The sequence below is a fragment of the Megalobrama amblycephala genome, linkage group LG1 (genome assembly GCF_018812025.1).
Source record: "Megalobrama amblycephala isolate DHTTF-2021 linkage group LG1, ASM1881202v1, whole genome shotgun sequence".
In the NCBI taxonomy this organism is placed as follows: domain Eukaryota; kingdom Metazoa; phylum Chordata; class Actinopteri; order Cypriniformes; family Xenocyprididae; genus Megalobrama; species Megalobrama amblycephala.
Window position 1 is genome coordinate 44445810 of NC_063044.1, and position 18133 is coordinate 44463942.

Consider the following 18133-nt stretch of genomic DNA (forward strand, 5'->3'; position numbering starts at 1 on the left):
GTCTTCAGCTTTAGTCGGTGAAACACGTGCCATAGCATTATCACCTGCCCTCAAATCATAGGTGACATAAACACGCCTACACAATACACAGTATCTTGGCAACAGAGTGCAGAAATATACATACACACCATAAGAGAGACACACACAGTGACGACGCCAGCTAGTCTGGCCTAAGACAAGAAGTATTGTTATTAACCTCTTTTCTCCCAGTGTGAATGAAAACCAAAGTGAGGGTATATCCTTGTGTTATGACTTCAGGGGCTTGCTTTGTTACTCCTCTGTAGTGTACACGTAATTACAGACTGGGATGGAGCACACTTATCTTTCTTTCTCTGTGAATCTCGTCCTATCCTCTCTTTCTCTCTTATTGTGGCCCATCTCTCTTAATCACTGTCAGACTAATACTTTCTCTATGCTTTTATATATAACCCTCTCGCTTCTCTTTTTTCACATTTGTTATGCTTCCTCAGTCATGAAGAGGATTAGGACCTGTAGGCCTTTTGTTTAACTCAAACACCATTGTTGGCTAAATCAGTATTTTTAGTTATTAAACTCTCCTTTAACTAGTGTTGTAATACATAATGGTGTTAAAAAGTAAAACACTGTGAATATATTAGAAATAAAACATTTAAATGAGGGCTATCTTAGAAGGTTTTCATGTTCTCAGTAACACAGCTACAATGCATTGGAGTTTTTCTCTATATGTTTCCTGGAGTTTGGCCGTTAAAGGACAGGTTTCTGCATTGTAGGAATCGGCAGGTATAGAGGCTGGGCGTGTCGTAACGGTTGATCGTACCTGTGTGTTGACTTAAGGAATGTTGGCACCAAGATAAAAGCATATATAGCCTAATTTGTGTAACTCTCTCCTCACGACACTATTTTGGTTTAATAACACGTGCCCTTCAACCAAAACATGTAAGAACATTGTGCATCAATAGCGGTTCTTTTCAACTCTCCTCCTCTCAACCACGATAAAAATGAGTTTCAACGGAAATCAAAGTACGCGGATTAATTAGCCGTGGGATGCTGCAATCATCCCATCTTTGTCTTGTCTATTCGTATCAAATAAAAATTTGTTTGAAAACTATTAAACTGTTTGGCTAAAATAAGAATCGGATTTATACACTTCTGCATTAAAAAGAACAACGCTAGTAGCTAATTTTAAACGAAAAATAGCCTTGAAGGCCTACTAAATCATCCATCATAGTTGCAATTTTATAGTAAAATATTTGTATAAACTAAATAATAAAATACATAGCCTACTGTTTGGAGATACAAAATTTTGAATTAGGTCTAGGCTAATTTACAAAGAATATAAAAATGTTATAAAATATTAGTCTGGTACGTTTTAGAAGTAAAAAAAAAAAAAAAAGAATAGCGTTTTTATTTTTATTCTGATCACATATTTTTTAAAGCCTAGTTTTGGTTAAATCCAGCTAATCCTGTGGCTTTCTATTGGATATCACTTGTGTTATTCTCGGCGTAAACAGACTTTATTATCAGATACTGAATTACATATAGCCTAAATGACTGTGCAGTCCTATAGTCTATAGGCTATTTATTTCTCTTTATTTAACAACGATACATTTATGTCAACCGCAGTTGTCAGGCATTTAGAATGACATTTTTGACCATATACATAGCATGAACTGATTATTTTTTATGAATCTTTACCGACATGGTCTGAGTTTAGAGATTATATTTTTGAGAAGAGTTTCCAAATCTTTTTTTCTTCTTTTTTTTCACACTAAACATAATGGTATTAGTCCAACGAAGCAAACGTTTGATATTTAAATCTTAGTGATAGGCTACATCAAAAACCATTGCTGCAAACGTGGGAATTGCGATGTCTCTTGCATATTGCACTATTGACGTCACTGCTTCTAAAGAAATGAGGCGGACGGCGCATGCAGCCAATAAGAGAGCGCGATCTCACTGCTGGAATCAACTCCAGTATGTGATGGGAGTATTGAGATGAACTTCACAGACCTCATACACTGCCAAAACGAAAGCAAACTCATGCGCCTCGCGTTTTCACGGACATGTATCTCTCTAATGGACCTCTTTAATGGATGGAAATCACATGACTCTTCTAAATAGATGCTACTTTTATGGTGCACCGGTCTAATGGACATGACTCTAAAAAAATGACTATGACTTCACTGTCTGAAAGTTTGGTGGCTTCAGACCCTTCAAAATCAGCATTTCTGGAGTTCAGTCACGGTTACCAGTCTCACCAGCAGCATTCACCCGGCGTGTCTCACGCGCACTATCCGGTGCACGGTCTGCATCAAGGCGCACATTCGCAGTACGATGCGGCCTTCTCTTCTGGCGCTGCTTCGTACGGCCGTCCGCTCACTTACCACTATCCCAGCGCCCATCACCACCCCGGAGCTTACCTACCCTATCAACACAACAGCGCAGTCGGCCATTCAAGAGTAGAGGATGCAGGTAAGGTGTGCTTTCCTTCAACCACAGATTAAAAAAAAAAAAAAAAAAAAACTAAATTCCGTGCTGTTATTGGCTTTGAGAAATTTAGTTATTGCTTAGTACAGAGCGCAGTTATTGCACTTTAAATTTGTGTTATTTCTATAACCCTAACGCAGTTCTAATTAATAACGTGTTAAAACGTTAATTTAAATGCCCATTGTGGAACAATCAATTTGCAACAATGCATTGCATTAAACGATCCTGTAGAAATATAGAAGTGCTTATTTAAAGCTCAGTAAAGACAGAAGAGAGAAAATAGAGCTTAAATCGTTAAATCATACTGTCAAAACTAATTTGATATATGAACGATTGTTTTATGAGTGAGCAATGAGCATACTTGCTTTTGTTTTACCCAACTATAAATGTAGCTATACATTCGTGTAATTTGTACAAAGCTATATTGGTAAACCGCTATACGCAATATGGATGCGATGACCTCAATTAACAAATAAAGTAATTGTCGGACCCTACACACACACACACACACACACACACACACACACACCTGCATTTAGATAGCAAAATAAAAAAGTAATAAGTGTTTCAATTAAAATGCTTCTTTCATATGACAAACCTAAGCATAATTTTTAAAAACTTTTTCATTAAAGTGAAATTTGACTATAAAGTTACAAATTATTCATAACACGCAAGAATTTTCACTGTCATTTCAGAACTAGGCCTATAGATTCCAGCTAGAGAAAAATGACAATTTAACGCTAATGAAATTGTCTTGTGCGCCTTTTTTTTTTTTTTTTGACAGAATAGCCTACACTTTTAAGAAATTTACTTTTATTTATGTATGTATGTATTTATTTATCATTTTAACAGTTAGGCCTATTTCTATTTCTGATATTATTATTATTATCATTATTATTATTATATAGTGTCATATTTATTTTTTTCACTCAAGATTCGGAGAAGCAAAGTTCCATTGAAAGTGGAGAAATACGCCTGAACGGGAAGGGGAAAAAGATTCGCAAACCCCGCACAATCTACTCGAGCTTACAGCTTCAGGCGCTCAACCAGCGCTTCCAACAGACTCAGTACCTCGCGCTGCCTGAACGCGCTGATCTGGCCGCCAAACTGGGTCTGACACAAACACAGGTATGTAGGCCTACCTACGACAACACTGAATTAAAGAAGGAAATTAACACTGGGAATATACTCATGCTGTGTATATGTGGCTGAATGTTTTGGGGGACCGTTCTCAAAAGACAATTGCTTTATAATAAGAATAAAAGGTCTTTCTTTTTTTTCTATAAAAGACAGAAAGTTGAATAATACAAATAATGTGGAATTTTCAATAGGTAAACCACGTTGGAGCGTAAAGTGCATTTAATCTTTGCGCCACGTTTCCAATGCATCGTTATCCAAGTACCTATTTGGCCTTCGTAAAACGATGGTAAATTATCTAGAGCATCGATTCACTTATCAGAGACAAAGGAACGAAAAAAAAAAACTATATTAAGGCCTCTCATCCATTATTATTGAAACGCTAATAGTCTACCATAAGTGATGGTAAAAAATAAAAATAAAAATAAAACGATAATCTGCGAGCTGTGTAGTTTGTATATTTATAAATGATAGACAAGTTAAAACTTTCTATACGCTGCAAGGGGAGCTTACAGTAAACACTGAACTAGACTATTGAAATGTTGTGTAAGGAAGCTCATTGGCTACAGAATGAGCCTTTGCTGTGTTATAAAAGGCGAATTGCAGATTGCATGTAAAGGACCTATAGCCCCTGCTAGAGTTTCATGACTGAAGGATATATATTTTGTCTTTTGTATTTATATATATTTTTTAAATACTAGACTTCAAATTTTTACTCTTAATTTCATAATCAAACAAGATAAAAAGTAAAGAAGAGTCCCTTCCTCCTTCAAAGACAGGTTCTAATCTGCTCCAATAGTCACAAACATGGCAGCCACATCTGTTGCATAATATCAGACAGAAGTAGTTATTATAGACTACAAATGATAATCTATGAATTCAGATAGCTAGTAGTTCACTGCAGTGCAGATATGAGCAGGGCTGTTACAACCCTGGTCTGTGTAGCTCTGTTCGTTTTCTAACCTGAGGAGCACAACTATAGGCTCAGTGTTAACTGCAGTGTTCAATAATTCTTCACGTCAAGTTGTCTTTTTATATTAAAAGGGAGTTTGCATGAATCGTCTTTCCATTTCACTGTGTATTTTTTTTTTTTTTTTTGTCCAGATTTATATTAAGTAAAAAATAGATATCCAGATCTCATTTAGTTGATGATTTCACCCAAAGTGATTTATAGCAGGCCTATACTTATTACAGTGACAGTTCCTTTGCAACAACCCGAGGTTAGGTACACCCAGTCATTTTAAATTATCATTTAGTTTCTTGACAGTAGTTTCATAAATAAGATCTAATTTTTTCCATGTGTGCATTCTAGGGTTATTTCTCTTACTAAAGTTGTAATTATTTCTTGTATTATATTCAGCAACGTTTAATAACTTTCAGTTCCTGGTTAAAAGTATGCAACAGAACTTACTTAAATATACTAAAATTCATTCATAATTTTTACTGAGTGAACCTGTTTGGAAACGGATTTATTTAAGGGAACCATCAAAACATCTGAGATTAAGTTAAAAAGGGCAGCAACATATCATAAATTACAAAATATTTATTTTGCAAAAATCTATATGAAATGTCTAACATTTAGATGTCATTTAGATGAAAAGTCAAGTAAACAGCATGTCATGACACTAATCTTTTCCACTCACTCAATTCCTCTCTATTCCAACCTTATGTGACCCATTTTACTCGGTGGACCAGACTTCACCTGACTTCACCCTACATTTAATGAAAGGACACACTGAAGCTTAGAAAAATTACAAACCATCCACCCACACAAGAAGCCTAACTTTGAACTCACAAAATACAAAGCCCTTTTTAGTGAAAAACTGATGTCAGATGTTCTTTTTGTAATATAAATGTCCCATTAAAACTTTTTTTTAACTATGTCTCCAATTATTTAGCTGCTTTTCAAATTTGATGTAATTAAAGACTGAAAGTCTGATTTTGGAAATACTGAATACTGAAATACTGATTGTTACATTTTTAATACTATGATCATGTAAATAAAGTGAAACAAAAACTAATATTTTTAACTTTATTTACGATCTTAAAATAATTGATACATTTTAAAAACACATTTTAGCATAATTTTCCTCACAAGCAACAATTTTGTCTCAAATACATATTTATCAAATGAAAACAGCAAGGATAAAAGCATGTCAGTGAAGGCATGCTTGATATTAAATAAAGGTAAATAGTTTTATTGTGCATCATTTCCAATCAAGCTTTTATTTTGTTGAATTATATTTAAAATGTCACTTCCTATTAAAACGCAATATATGATTTGCGATGTAAGGAAACTGACACTGTTGTTCAAGTCCTTTCAGAAAACAAATATAAAAATTCCTCCTGATTCATATGTGACCCTGGACCACAAAACCAGACATAAGGGTCAATTTATACAAAAAATTTATACCTGAAAGCTGAATAACTAAGCTTTCCATTAATGTATAGTTTGTTAGGACATGGACAATATTTGGTCGAGATACAACTACTTGAACATCTGGAATCTGAGGGTGCAAAAAAATCAAAATATTGAGAAAATCGCCTTTAAAGTTCTGCAAATGAAGTCCTTAGCAATGCAAATCCACTCACAAAAATTAAATTGGAAATTTACAAAATATCTTCATGGAACATGATCTTTACTTAATATCCTAATGATATTTTTTTTGCATAAAAGAAAAATAGATAATTTTGACCCATACAATGAATTGTTGGCTATTGCTACAAATATACCCGTGTGACTTATGACTGGTTTTGTGCTCCAGGGTCACATATATGTTAGATATTGTTAGTAGACAAATTAAATAAACTAGTTTATGTAGTGGGTTCATTTTCTAATGGCCAAAATTGCCCATATTAAATTAAATCCAATTAAATTATCTGCTTTTCTGTCTGAATAATTTGAATACACTATTGATTAATTACAGCTGCAACTTAATCTTGAACATAACCAGTATACATGATATTTTGTGATTCAATTAAGCAGGTAAGGCTAACTCTCTGATTTCATGAACAGAGAAAAATTATCACTGTAAAAAATTATATATGATCAGTAAGTCATGGCAAGCAACTAATGTTTTCACATTACATAATTTAGGAAATTTCAACTTTTTTTAAAATAAGTTATACATGATTCAACTCGATTTTTTAAGTCAGTTTAAGTTCAAATGACTTGTAACCAAGCTGATTTAATTTAAGGCAGTAACTGTTCTCAAATGATCTTAATCATTTGTGCTGGTTAAATGCATTTGAACTTCCTGTAATATATAATAGCTTTTGTGTATAGCATATACAATTACATGATCAATACTCTTTTGTTTCGGTGTGTATATGAATCACATATTTAATTGATTAGTTATCGTTTTCTCCTGAGGACATTTACAGCTGATTATCTGTCTGTTACAGCAGAACAGACACACATATTCAAACTTGAAGATGTGTGGCCAGTTTGCAGTGCCAGACTCATCGCTTCAGTTAAAGGGTGTTGAATGTTGCCTCTGGCACTTGTTCCTGCCTTTCAGTTCAGGCGGCTCATTTTATCTATATTTCTGATGATAATAATACATGCAGATTTAATTTTTGTGATAAAAATAAAGGCATCGTACACCACATGACAGAGATGTTCAAACTGCGGCAAGAGGAACATCACATAAAAACTGATTGTGAAAGCCTAAATTAAAATAATTATTTTGGGTGTCAATGCAGAGAAAATGTTAAAAGGGTAATTGGACTTTCATCCAGCTTAAAAGTCTCTTGGAAAACATCATTTTAATTACGTTTCATTATAGAAGATTTAGCTCTGTGGGTGTCACTATTTATTTTTTTTTAGAATTCATTGTAAATTCACAATTAGCATGAATTTTTCCACATTGGTTACATAATTAAGAAAGTAAAAACACCCTGAGTATAATATCAAAGGCTTGTTAATATCATATATTCCTGAAAAGGCATGCAAGGCAAGTTTGTGCTACTACAGGGAGACTCCTGGGTAAAACCTTGGATTGATCACAAATAACAGCAAGCTGGTGTTGGCAGAAGCCCTGTTGTGTACCGCAAAAATTCACATTTTAAGCTTCTGAGCGTTTCTGAAAATCAGTGTCTGTAGTAGAACTCAGTATAAATTTAAAGCGCTACCACCCTGTGGCTGATATTGTTAAAAAAGTTAATCAAGAACAACTGAAAAAGCTAGTAATTTTAGCTGAAAACATAACACCAATTGGTTTATTTGGTTAATTTACCTTAAATATAAAACATTAATTTACAGTTAACAGGACAATACATGTCATTTTACTGTAAAACAAATCTGTATTTAACAAGGAAGAAGTCCCGGTTGATAATATATACTGTTATGAACTATACAATCTGATAATGGCTGAACCTTCACCATACACATATCCTACCTGAGAAGTGTTTCTTTTTCTGCACTTGTTTTGATGATCCCTTCCAATCCTGCTTGATTTATGTGTTATGATGAATAATAATAAAAAAAAGAGTTTTACACTAAGCATTTAAACAGATGATAGCACAAATTCTAATCAAATGCAAATGTTGCAGGTAAAGATATGGTTCCAGAACAAGCGTTCCAAGTACAAAAAGATAATGAAGCACGGCTCAAGCGGACCGGAAGGAGAACACCTTCAAGCTGCCTCTGCGTCTGGACCACCATGTTCACCAGGAATGCCGCCCCTGTGGGATGTTTCCATGTCAACCAAAGGTGCCCCCATCCACTCTGGAGGATATATGAACTCTTTTGGACACTGGTACCCTGGTCATCATCATCATCAAGACCCAATGGCCAGAACTCAGATGATGTGATGGCGGTTTAGGACAGTCTACAGAGTATCCAGATCCCCTCTACTGATTCACACCAGCACTCTTTAGCACTGTTTACTCACAGCCAAACTTTCTTCCCCAGTATTTTCATCATGGTGATTTACATTGCTGACTTTTTTTCTTTGCTTGCAGGTTTTTGTGGTGGATTTTTTAAAAGACTGAATAAGCAACATTACATAAACTTGGATTTTGTAAACTCTTGTAAATTTTAATAAAATGCCATTGTCTAATTGCCTTGAATGTCTATCCTATATTTCAAAGCTTTTTCAGTCTATTTATCAGTCTACTGCATATTATTTGCTCTTTAAAATCTTGCTTTGGTTTCCAAACTTCTCAGTTTTTACCCTTTCAATAATACTTGAAACTTGAAAGTGCTGAATATTTCATTGTCAAGAATCTCAGATTTAATTTTAGGAACTATATTTGACAAATGAATACAATAAAAATAATTCAGAATAAAAGAGAATAAAAAGTTGCAAGCATAATAATTACAAAATAATTAACAAAATTAGTCATGCCACAGGATAAATGGATCTCAAAAGTCGCCCAAAAATGTAATTTTATAGGTTATATTCCATCATGTTAATGATCTGTTCAAAACACAAGACTGTCTGATGCCATCTAGTGGTTTGAAAACACACAACGAGTGGGTGTTTGACTGAAGTGAACTCTCTCTAGGCCTAACAAACAAAAACAGCTAACAGATTCATGTGAACAGCTTTAGTATTATGTTGAGCTGGATACTGACCTCTGGACTGAAGACATTAGACCATTATTTAATACCCTCGAAGATGAAACTGGATTACAGAAAATCACCTCAGCATTAAAGCCGGAGGAACAACAGCTTCTGCTTGAAAGGCAGTTTATCTTCAGCTATACATGGCAGACTATGAAGTGTCTGTTCAACAGCTCAATGATCTGTTGACAGATGAAAACGGAGACTTCTGTATGCCCTCCAAACATTTTAACGAAGTCTACCCCAGGATACTCCTAGGAAATGAGTAAGTCCTCACATAGCCTACAGATATAGTGGGTGGATTATGTTCTTACCATATAGCAACACTGCTGAACAAACATTTACATTTTGTTGTTATGTGTTTAGCCTTTCCTATCTGATAAGCTAAGATTCAAAACATGATCATGTATCCTGTTGCAAAAGGGCAAGGCTTTAAATAAACATGGCCTGTTTTCCATGTGTGAAGGACACCCTCTAATGCTCGACGCTCTCACTGAGAGATCGAGAAAGATCAGTTAAATGAGGTGGTTGCTATATTACACTTGTATCTCAACAGGTCTGTAGCCACAAATGTAACACGTTTGCTTCAGCTGGGAGTGACACACATGCTCAATGCTGCAGAAGGCCAATCGGACATGCATGTGAACACGGGTGTGGAGTTCTACGCAGACACTGGGATCATCTATCATGGGATACCAGCCTTTGACACTGACCATTTTGACCTCAGCGTATATTTTGAAGAGGCTTCTAATTTTATTGAAAGAGCTCTGGCAATGAAAGGTGGGAGAGGTCTAAAAAGAAGTAGCTACTTTTAAATGCTATTTTTTTTTCTCATCCCTCATTTAATGGCGTTGGTTCTGCATTTGGTTCTTCAAAGCTGCATAGATACTCATTAATAATCTGTTGATATCCTCAGTCGTCTTATTTCAATGACCCGCTAATAATAAACTGCTTGCTTGCTCCCACTGCTAATTTGTGGTTTATCAACATCAGTTTTAAAGGGATAGTTCACCCAAAAATGAAAATTCAGTCATCATTTACTCACCTTCAAGTTGTTCTGAACCTTTATGAATTTCTTTCTTCTGCTGAACACAAATGATATTTTGAAGTCAACTTCAATGGGTGCGAGACATCACTGCCACTGTCAGAGCGCGATCAGACCAAACGAATCGAGTGCTGAATGCCGTCGGACATAGTGGTGTTTTAGAGGTAAAAAATGATATAAATACTGTTCGGTTTCTCGCACAAACCGATCGTTTTGTGTCTTAAGACATCAATGTGTCGTCACGAGCCACAGGGTTTAATTTGGATTTGTCTGTCGTGTTTTATTTACTCTTATAGTCCAAGTTCCCGCTAACTTGCATTATACGACTGACAGACGGCAGCGGTTGCAGTTAAAAATCATCATTTGTGTTCTACTGAAGAAACAAAGTCACCTACATCTTGGATGCGCTGGGGGTAAGCAGATAAACATCAAATTTTCATTTTTGGGTGAACTATCCCTTTAAGTACTCACCCTCATGTCGTTCCACACCCGTAAAACCTTTGTTCATCTTCAGAACACAAATTAAGATATTTTTGATGAAATCCGATGGCTCAGTGACATCAAGATAATTAACACTTTCAGATGCCCAGAAAGCTACTAAAGACATATTTAAAACAGTTCATGTGACTACAGTGGTTCAACCTTAATGTTATGAAGTGACGAGAATACTTTTGTGGGCCAAAAAACAAAAAATAACGACTTTTTTCACGTTTATTATATTTATTCGACTTTATTATATCTAGTTATGGGCGATTTCACGAAGCCTCGTTTACTGAAATCATGTGACTTTGGCAGTTTGATACATGCTCTGAACCACTGATTCAAAACAAAAGAAGCTTCATGAAGCAGTGTTTTGAAACTGTCTTTAGTAGCTTTCTGGGCATCTGAAAGTGTTAATTATCTTGCTCTCAATAGAGGCCTCACTGAGCCATCGGATTTCATCAAAAATATCTTAATTTGTGTTCTGAAGATGAATGAAGGTCTTACGGGTGTGGAATTACATGAGGGTGAGTAATAAATGACATTATTTTCATTTTTGGGTTTAAGCCCTTCTAAAAATCTTACCTTTTCCTACACATTAATATTCGTTAATCTTATAGGCTACATTAATACTCATACGAAATTGCCACCTTGTAAAATACTTAATTGCTTCTTGCCACTGTTAAATGTGTCTTGACCTTGAAAGTTGCTTTGAGAATTGAATATGTTGCACTCAATGTAAGTCATTAAGTCTCTAAATTTTTTGTAGGTAAAGTGTACGTACACTGTCAGAAAGGCTACAGTCGATCGGCTGCACTAGTCATCGCACACCTGATGCTGCAGCACAGGATGGATGTACGAACGGCTGTGGCCACAGTAAGAGAGAAAAGAGAGATCGGACCCAATGATGGATTCCTGCGCCAGCTCTGCCAGCTAAACAATTGGCTGGAAGGTGAAGGAAGGCTGGGTGATTAATACCTAAATAAATCTGTGTTTTTATCAGCTAAGTGTTAGTAGTTAGTAGTGCAAAACAATTCTGGTAAATATTTAGTTTGTCATTTGGAATGATTGTTTTCTTCATCTCTGAAGTGGCTCCTGCCCTCTAGTGGCACTGGAAATCAGAGAAGTTTAGGACAGAAAACAGACTGAATTTTTACTTTAGAAAGTACACACACACACACACACACACACACACTCTTTTAGTAGCCCATGATAATAATTACAGTTTTGTCCCAAATAACTACATAATCAAACACAAGAGGTCTTTGCAACAGACAACAGTCATTTATTAAACATTTTAAAGTGAAAGTAGCACACATACCTGAGTTACTCTGAAACCCCTCCCACATTTTCTGCTTTCCACTGATTGGTATTGAACATATTAATATATTGTGATTGTATAGGTGCGAATAGAACATTTTTTATTTATTTTACTTAGTTCCTGCATGTGAAAATATTATCTTAACTGTAAAATGATTTGCTATGCAAATATAACAGCTGAAAGCAAATATTTAAAAAAAAAAGTAATTATATATATATATATAATTTATATTATTATTATATATTTTTTTATTTTTTTTGACCAAGCTACAGTCCAATAATGGTCAGCAGTTTGAGAATCTATTTCACCTCTGTCCAAATAAAGTTGAAATATAAAAAAGCAGGAAAAAAATCCGCATTGCATCCACTAATCCACTGAACAGAGGCATTGGGGGGAACATCACAGTCCCTTCACATCCATTACAGGTTGGTACTATGACACAATTTAATAGAAGGATAATGTACAATGCTACAAAGGATGATTTAACAGCAGTTCTGCACACTGGACTAGATGGTGTACCACCGACCCATAGAGGAGAGGGCATCTCGAACAACTTATTGTATTAACATGGTTAGTGTAAAGCACATTGATTATGCTCCATGAGCAAGAAAGGACACAAACATTTGTGCAAGCATCATTGTCTTTGTCATTATATAGAGCTATTTGTGGTAGAGAGAATGCAGATAAAAGCATTACTAAAACACAACAATGTACATATATATATCACTTATTGAACATAAAAGGCCTATTTCGCTAAAACAAAGGCCAGTGAGGTGCCTGCGGTGAAGATGAGGATGGTTTCTTACAGTAAGTGAGGTCCTGTTGTTTATTAGATCCTGTTGAATATTATAGTTTGAGGTACTGGTGATGGTGGTTTAGCTTTTTTTTTTTTTTATCTTCAGAACTGCTGCAGATGTGTCCTTTTATAGCTGGATAAAAATCATAACATACACTAACAACATTCATCATTCACTCCAGCCTGATCACATCATGGCAGCTGTGTGTTGGTTAAGATACTTGAGAAGTGAGAATTATATTGACACAAATATGACAATGAGTCTATGCTTAACTCGCCCTCTTATATCGTTTGTATGTGAGGTATGAAGGTTTGAAATAATGTAAGTCATTGTTCTTTATCGAATCACTACTAGAGAATCTTGATATGGGAGACAGCCAGCATGAATACTAATGAAGTGTGTCAAATCAAACGCATGAGAAGCACAATGGCTGTCCACACTGAGCGCTTACACACCCACAGTACAGTTCAAATTGAAATCATCTACAAAAAAAGCACAGTGTCTAAAATGAAATTTAGTTTTGCTCTGAACAATTGCTCATAGCAATCTATTGACTCCTACTTCCATAAACAGCCTGTAAATGTGTCACATCCTCTCAGCATAAAATACAGCAAGTATTCTGAGTAAAGAATGAGTGTTTTCTTTTCTTCTCTCATCAGTTGTTTTTTTGTTTTGTTTTATGGAATGCCAGGTCTTCACACAGAACTCAAAAATTACTTGCTACATTGCATTCTATTGTCATGTAGATGACAAGGGATTTAATAGAGTGAGTGAATTTTCCAGAGGACTGTTGAAAGACCCTTTTTAAGATCTATTAAAGGAGTCATAGCATTATTTACATTTTTCCTTTTGAGGTCCACTTATTTATTTATTTATTTATGCTCCAACAATAGTCGAAATTGTATTTTTAATGGTTCTTATGCCTTTAAGTCATCTACATAAACTTTTTCACATACACAGTAAAATCCCCAGAGTTAAATCAACTCTGCTCAGAGTAGATTTGGTCCCTCTCTAAATAGTGTTAAAGTAACACTGAAACAGAGTTAAAGTTAATGAGATAATTAAGCAATTAATAAGGCTGTTCTTGTGTTTCTCTTTTCTTTAGTGATTCTGCTTGTTAACAGCAGGTGTTCATCACTAATGCACAATCATCACTTAATTAATTGCTTAATTATCTCATTAACTTTAACTCTGCTTCAGTGTTATTTTAACACTATTTAGAGAGGGACCATATGTACTCTGAGCAGAGCTGATTTAACTCTGGAGATTTTGCTGTGTACGAAATAAGAAATACTTTTTTTCTTGTTCTCATCTGTAAACTGGATTCGATCTTCCCTGGAACCTTCTTAAAAATAAACTTGTTTCCTAAAGTGATAGTTGACCCAAAAAAAAAAAAAAAAAAAAAAATTCACTATCATGTTGTTCCAGACTTCTGTTCATCTTCTGAAGATGTTTTTAATATTCTTTCATAATTTTTGTCCATCCACTGAAAGCCCACGTAACCAGAATTTGTGTTAGAAGATGAACAGAAGTTTTGTGGGTTTGGAACGACGTGAGGAAAATGTTCATTTTTGGGGTTAGTTATTTCACCCAAAAATGAAATTTCTATCATTAATTACGCACCCTCATGTCGTTCCACAACCGTAAAACCTTTGTTCATCTTCAGAACACAAATTAAGATATTTTTGATAAAATCCGATGGCTCAGTGAGGCCTCCATTGACAGCAAGATCATTAACACATTCAGATGACCAGAAAGCTACTAAAGACGTATTTAAATCAGTTCATGTGACTACAGTGGTTCAACCTTAATGTTATGAAGAGACGAGAATACTTTTTGTGCACAAACAAAAACAAAATAATGACTTTATTCAACAATATCTAGTGATGGGTGATTTCAAAACACTGCTTCACGAAGCTTCAAAGCTTTATGAATCTTTTGTTTCGAATCAGTGGTTCGGAGCGTGTATCAAACTGCCAAAGTCACGTGATTTCAGTAAACGAGACTTAGTTACGTCATAAGAGTTTCGAAATTTCAGTGGTTCACCACTAGGGGGCGTGACTTTGGCAGTTTGATACATGCTCCGAACCACTGATTCGAAACAAAAGATTCTGAAGATGTTCTGAAGATGAACGAAGGTCTTACGGGTGTGGAACAACAAGAGGGTGAGTAATTAATGACAGAATTTTCATTTTTGGCTGAACTAACCCTTTAACACTGGGACCCTACAAAAGGATCTGCAGAGCTGTAGGTGTTACACACAGCCAGGAACAGCACAAAGTTTGGCAACATTTTACTCTAAAAGTTAGTCTTTCTGGGGTTTAAGAATAATAGTATCTATCCTACTTTGTCGTTACTGTGAGTGGACACCAAATAAGAATTGCTAATATCTCAATGTGGATCATCATATGTTAAAGGCTATTTTTTTGCAGCGTAGTTTCAGCAAATGCCATTTAAATTCGAATGAGGGAAGATGTTCTGAAAATTACAGTATGGTTTCACACCACAATAAACTTTTATTTCAAAATATCATGATATGACCCCTTTAAGAGTCAAAATCTCAGTCAACATATTCACAATCTGGCTAGGTGTAAAGGACTGAATTCTATTCTAATAAAAGTGTTGTAAACCAGGTTTGTACATCCAGCAAAAAAAAAAAAAAAAAAAATGGCTTCCTGATTCCCCGTTATCAAAAGCAGGGTCTGTGGGCAGGGCTCAGCTGAGCTGACCCTTGCTGGTGCAGTAGGTTGAGACTGGGGGCAGTGCATGTCTGCAGTGCTGGTGGGTAGGATTGAGCCTGAGTCAGGTGCATGGCCTGGGGCCTCATGGGAGCTCTGTGCCTGAGTTTAGCTAGTCACAGTGAGGTTGTCCTTTCTGCCCTATTGTTCCTCTGTGTCACTTCCTGGAGCCATACTGACACGGTCAAAAAGGACCCTGCTATGCATTTGAACCAGAAAAAAAATAAACTGGTTAAACCATTTGAAGTGATGCTTTGGGGGTCTGTCTGTGTCCTTTGCTGGGCAAGAGTTTATGTAAAGTTCTTGCGTGAGATGTACGGTTGCACGTGAACGGGTCGGGTTTGGAGGCACGGGGACCGGAATGAGGTTCGCCTTATGCAGGAGCCATCTTCCTGTGCTGCCTCTCCAGCGCTTCCTTAAAGCAAAATAATCTGCTGAGTAATCGGTTAGCTCTGTTACAGCACATCGAAATTCATTCAGCCTCGCACATTCTTACTGTCCTCAGAAACAGGGAACAAGACTGACACTTGGTCCCACATCACAAGTGAAAGGGAAAGCAGTTTACACATATGAGCGAGGTTGCTATCACATTTATGTGAATTTTAGTGTAAATGTGCACGTTTATGTACAGGTTTAAGCAGGAATATGTATGCAGGGATGAGGGGTGAGGTAGAGTCTGTTTGAAGACATGGAGAGGTAAGTGACGCTCATTTCATTTCCTCTTGCAAGGATGTTAGGGAGACTGTAAGTTTCCTACTTTCAAAATCAGTAAAGATGTAGGGTACAATATGGCTAAAAGTCCTTGTTGTTTTTCTTTTCCTTCCCAAAACAACACCACTTTCCTAATCACCGGTTTGTCGTTATGCCCTGCAAAATATAAAAAGATTTTTGAAGTCATTTATGCATTTCTTTTTTTTTCAAAAAAATGAATAGAACCAATTTTAAAATGTTGCAGATGTAGGTAACTAATGATAATCCATTATATTATCTAATATACTGTATATTTAGAGACAAAATACTGGTTTATGATTTTCTGTTTTGTTGAAGGTGATTAAGCCAACAGTTTATCAGCAAACTGACAATTAGTGAATTTGTTTTTGCGATTAAAAAGCCTCCTAGTGGCTCCTAGTTTTCTCCATAGAGAAAAAGATTTTTAAAGTCGAAAGTAGCAACAGATTTTTTTCCATATTGTAACACACATTCAGGTGAACTGGGTTATCGGGAAAAAAAAAAAAAAAAAAAAACACAGGCTGGGAACTTTCATTAGTTGTTGACTGGATACAGGCAGATCTGAATGTGAGCTTATATTCAATTGTAAAAAAAGGGGTGTAGTTTAAGTGGACTTAATGACTGGTGAAGTCACTGGAAGACTGAGTTATGACATTATGATAATACATAAGGAGGTCAAAAAAGAAACATATGTATGGATGAAAGATCAATAACATGCATTTAGAAAACAGATGTGAATTTTCATTTCATGCCGACAATAATTCAGTATGAATGTTTCTAGACAAATTTACAATAAACTCTGAGATTATTAACTTATGGTGTTGCAGTTTGAAATGTTGTGATTCATCTTGAAACTGGTTGGTTTGGTTCAAATTTTTTGTAAATTCTTATGGAGAAAATGACTGAAAAAAAATTGACTGCTCCAATAACAATGGAGATTCGTTTGTGAAACATTATAGCTAAAACACAATAATCCAAAAGTTCTTAAATACTACACTAAAATAATTTTAGTATTTATTTGAATAATTTTCCATATAAAATCATTAAATGAACAGAAAACTGTTAAACTAAAGTGGAAAGTGGTTATTTTGATGTTTAGCCCAGTTGTACCCTACAACACTTATTATCTAACCTTTAGCTTATGCTTTTATTAATCATCTGTCAAATTCTGATTTACTTTTTCCCAATTATCTTCGGATCGTTTACCACCGCGTACTTCTAATGTTGTCCAAATAAATGGCAGGATGGATGGATTTCAGGGGTAATTTTAAGATCTCATGGCACTACCATGATTTTTAGATAATACTATAGTATTTTTTGAAGTAACTAAGAAGCAACACCAAATTTCAAAGCATAATGGTACTACCATCTGATGAGACTGATGAGCATAACGAGCGATCTGAAGGCCATGATGAGGAGATGCATGTGTCTCAAATACAGCATATGGCTTAATATGTGTGTAAATTAATCCGTCAGACTAGGACAGATCGATACCTCACGACAGCTATATGGTTCACGCAGAAGAAATCGACAAGAGATGTCACAAAATGTTCAGCTTAAGTAACACAATACAAAAGGATATGGTAGATAGGAAGGTATAGGAGAACTGTATACACTGCATATTAAGAAGAAAGACGGGTCGATGCAGGTAGAATTGTGAGCATACATACATGTATGGACATGTTGCTACATGTATGTTTGTATGCTTGTGTATATGAGGTATGAGTTCACACAGCATATTAATGTATGTACAGTGTGTACGAGCGCACACAGGTAGTTATGTTTATAAAGGAGATATTCTATGCGTGCAAAGAGGAAGATGAATGTTAAAATACTACTGTAATCTGGAAA

At 35.5% G+C, this 18133-nt stretch overlaps 3 protein-coding genes across 9 annotated transcripts in view; 2 read left to right on the plus strand and 1 right to left on the minus strand.

Annotated features, from left to right (window-relative positions):
- Window positions 1-1801: 1801 nt before the first annotated feature.
- dlx4a (distal-less homeobox 4a) lies at window positions 1802-8919 on the plus strand. Its single transcript, XM_048195102.1, has 3 exons — window positions 1802-2451; window positions 3401-3594; window positions 8158-8919. The coding sequence occupies exons 1-3, from the start codon at window positions 2112-2114 to the stop codon at window positions 8416-8418; spliced, it is 795 nt and encodes a 264-aa protein (XP_048051059.1). The 5' UTR covers window positions 1802-2111; the 3' UTR covers window positions 8419-8919.
- Window positions 8920-9067: 148 nt separating this feature from the next.
- dusp3b (dual specificity phosphatase 3b) lies at window positions 9068-11699 on the plus strand. Its single transcript, XM_048195115.1, has 3 exons — window positions 9068-9437; window positions 9729-9952; window positions 11467-11699. The coding sequence occupies exons 1-3, from the start codon at window positions 9316-9318 to the stop codon at window positions 11670-11672; spliced, it is 552 nt and encodes a 183-aa protein (XP_048051072.1). The 5' UTR covers window positions 9068-9315; the 3' UTR covers window positions 11673-11699.
- A 3601-nt stretch (window positions 11700-15300) lies between these two features.
- The window catches only part of thraa (thyroid hormone receptor alpha a), a 43025-nt gene continuing 40192 nt past the window's right edge, over window positions 15301-18133 (minus strand). For 6 of the 7 annotated variants that reach the window (XM_048195073.1, XM_048195035.1, XM_048195045.1 and 3 more), the window contains one exon: window positions 15301-15968. In XM_048195073.1, coding sequence (XP_048051030.1) covers window positions 15927-15968 — 42 coding nt within the window. In that variant the 3' untranslated portion in view covers window positions 15301-15926. Of the gene's footprint in view, window positions 16421-18133 lie in introns of all 7 variants that reach the window. The other variant, XM_048195082.1, reaches the window with a different exon arrangement.

What these genes read in the sequence shown, in the direction of transcription:
- dusp3b (XM_048195115.1), top strand. Translation starts at nt 9,316, where the DNA reads ATGGCAGACTATGAAGTGTCTGTTCAACAGCTCAATGATCTGTTGACA. An exon ending in AGGATACTCCTAGGAAATGA is followed by an intron (nt 9,438 to 9,728) that starts GTAAGTCCTCAC and finishes GTATCTCAACAG; the next exon opens with GTCTGTAGCCACAAATGTAA. An exon ending in AAGAGCTCTGGCAATGAAAG is followed by an intron (nt 9,953 to 11,466) that starts GTGGGAGAGGTC and finishes AATTTTTTGTAG; the next exon opens with GTAAAGTGTACGTACACTGT.
- dlx4a (XM_048195102.1), top strand. Translation starts at nt 2,112, where the DNA reads ATGGTGCACCGGTCTAATGGACATGACTCTAAAAAAATGACTATGACT. An exon ending in TTCAAGAGTAGAGGATGCAG is followed by an intron (nt 2,452 to 3,400) that starts GTAAGGTGTGCT and finishes TTTTCACTCAAG; the next exon opens with ATTCGGAGAAGCAAAGTTCC. An exon ending in TGGGTCTGACACAAACACAG is followed by an intron (nt 3,595 to 8,157) that starts GTATGTAGGCCT and finishes CAAATGTTGCAG; the next exon opens with GTAAAGATATGGTTCCAGAA.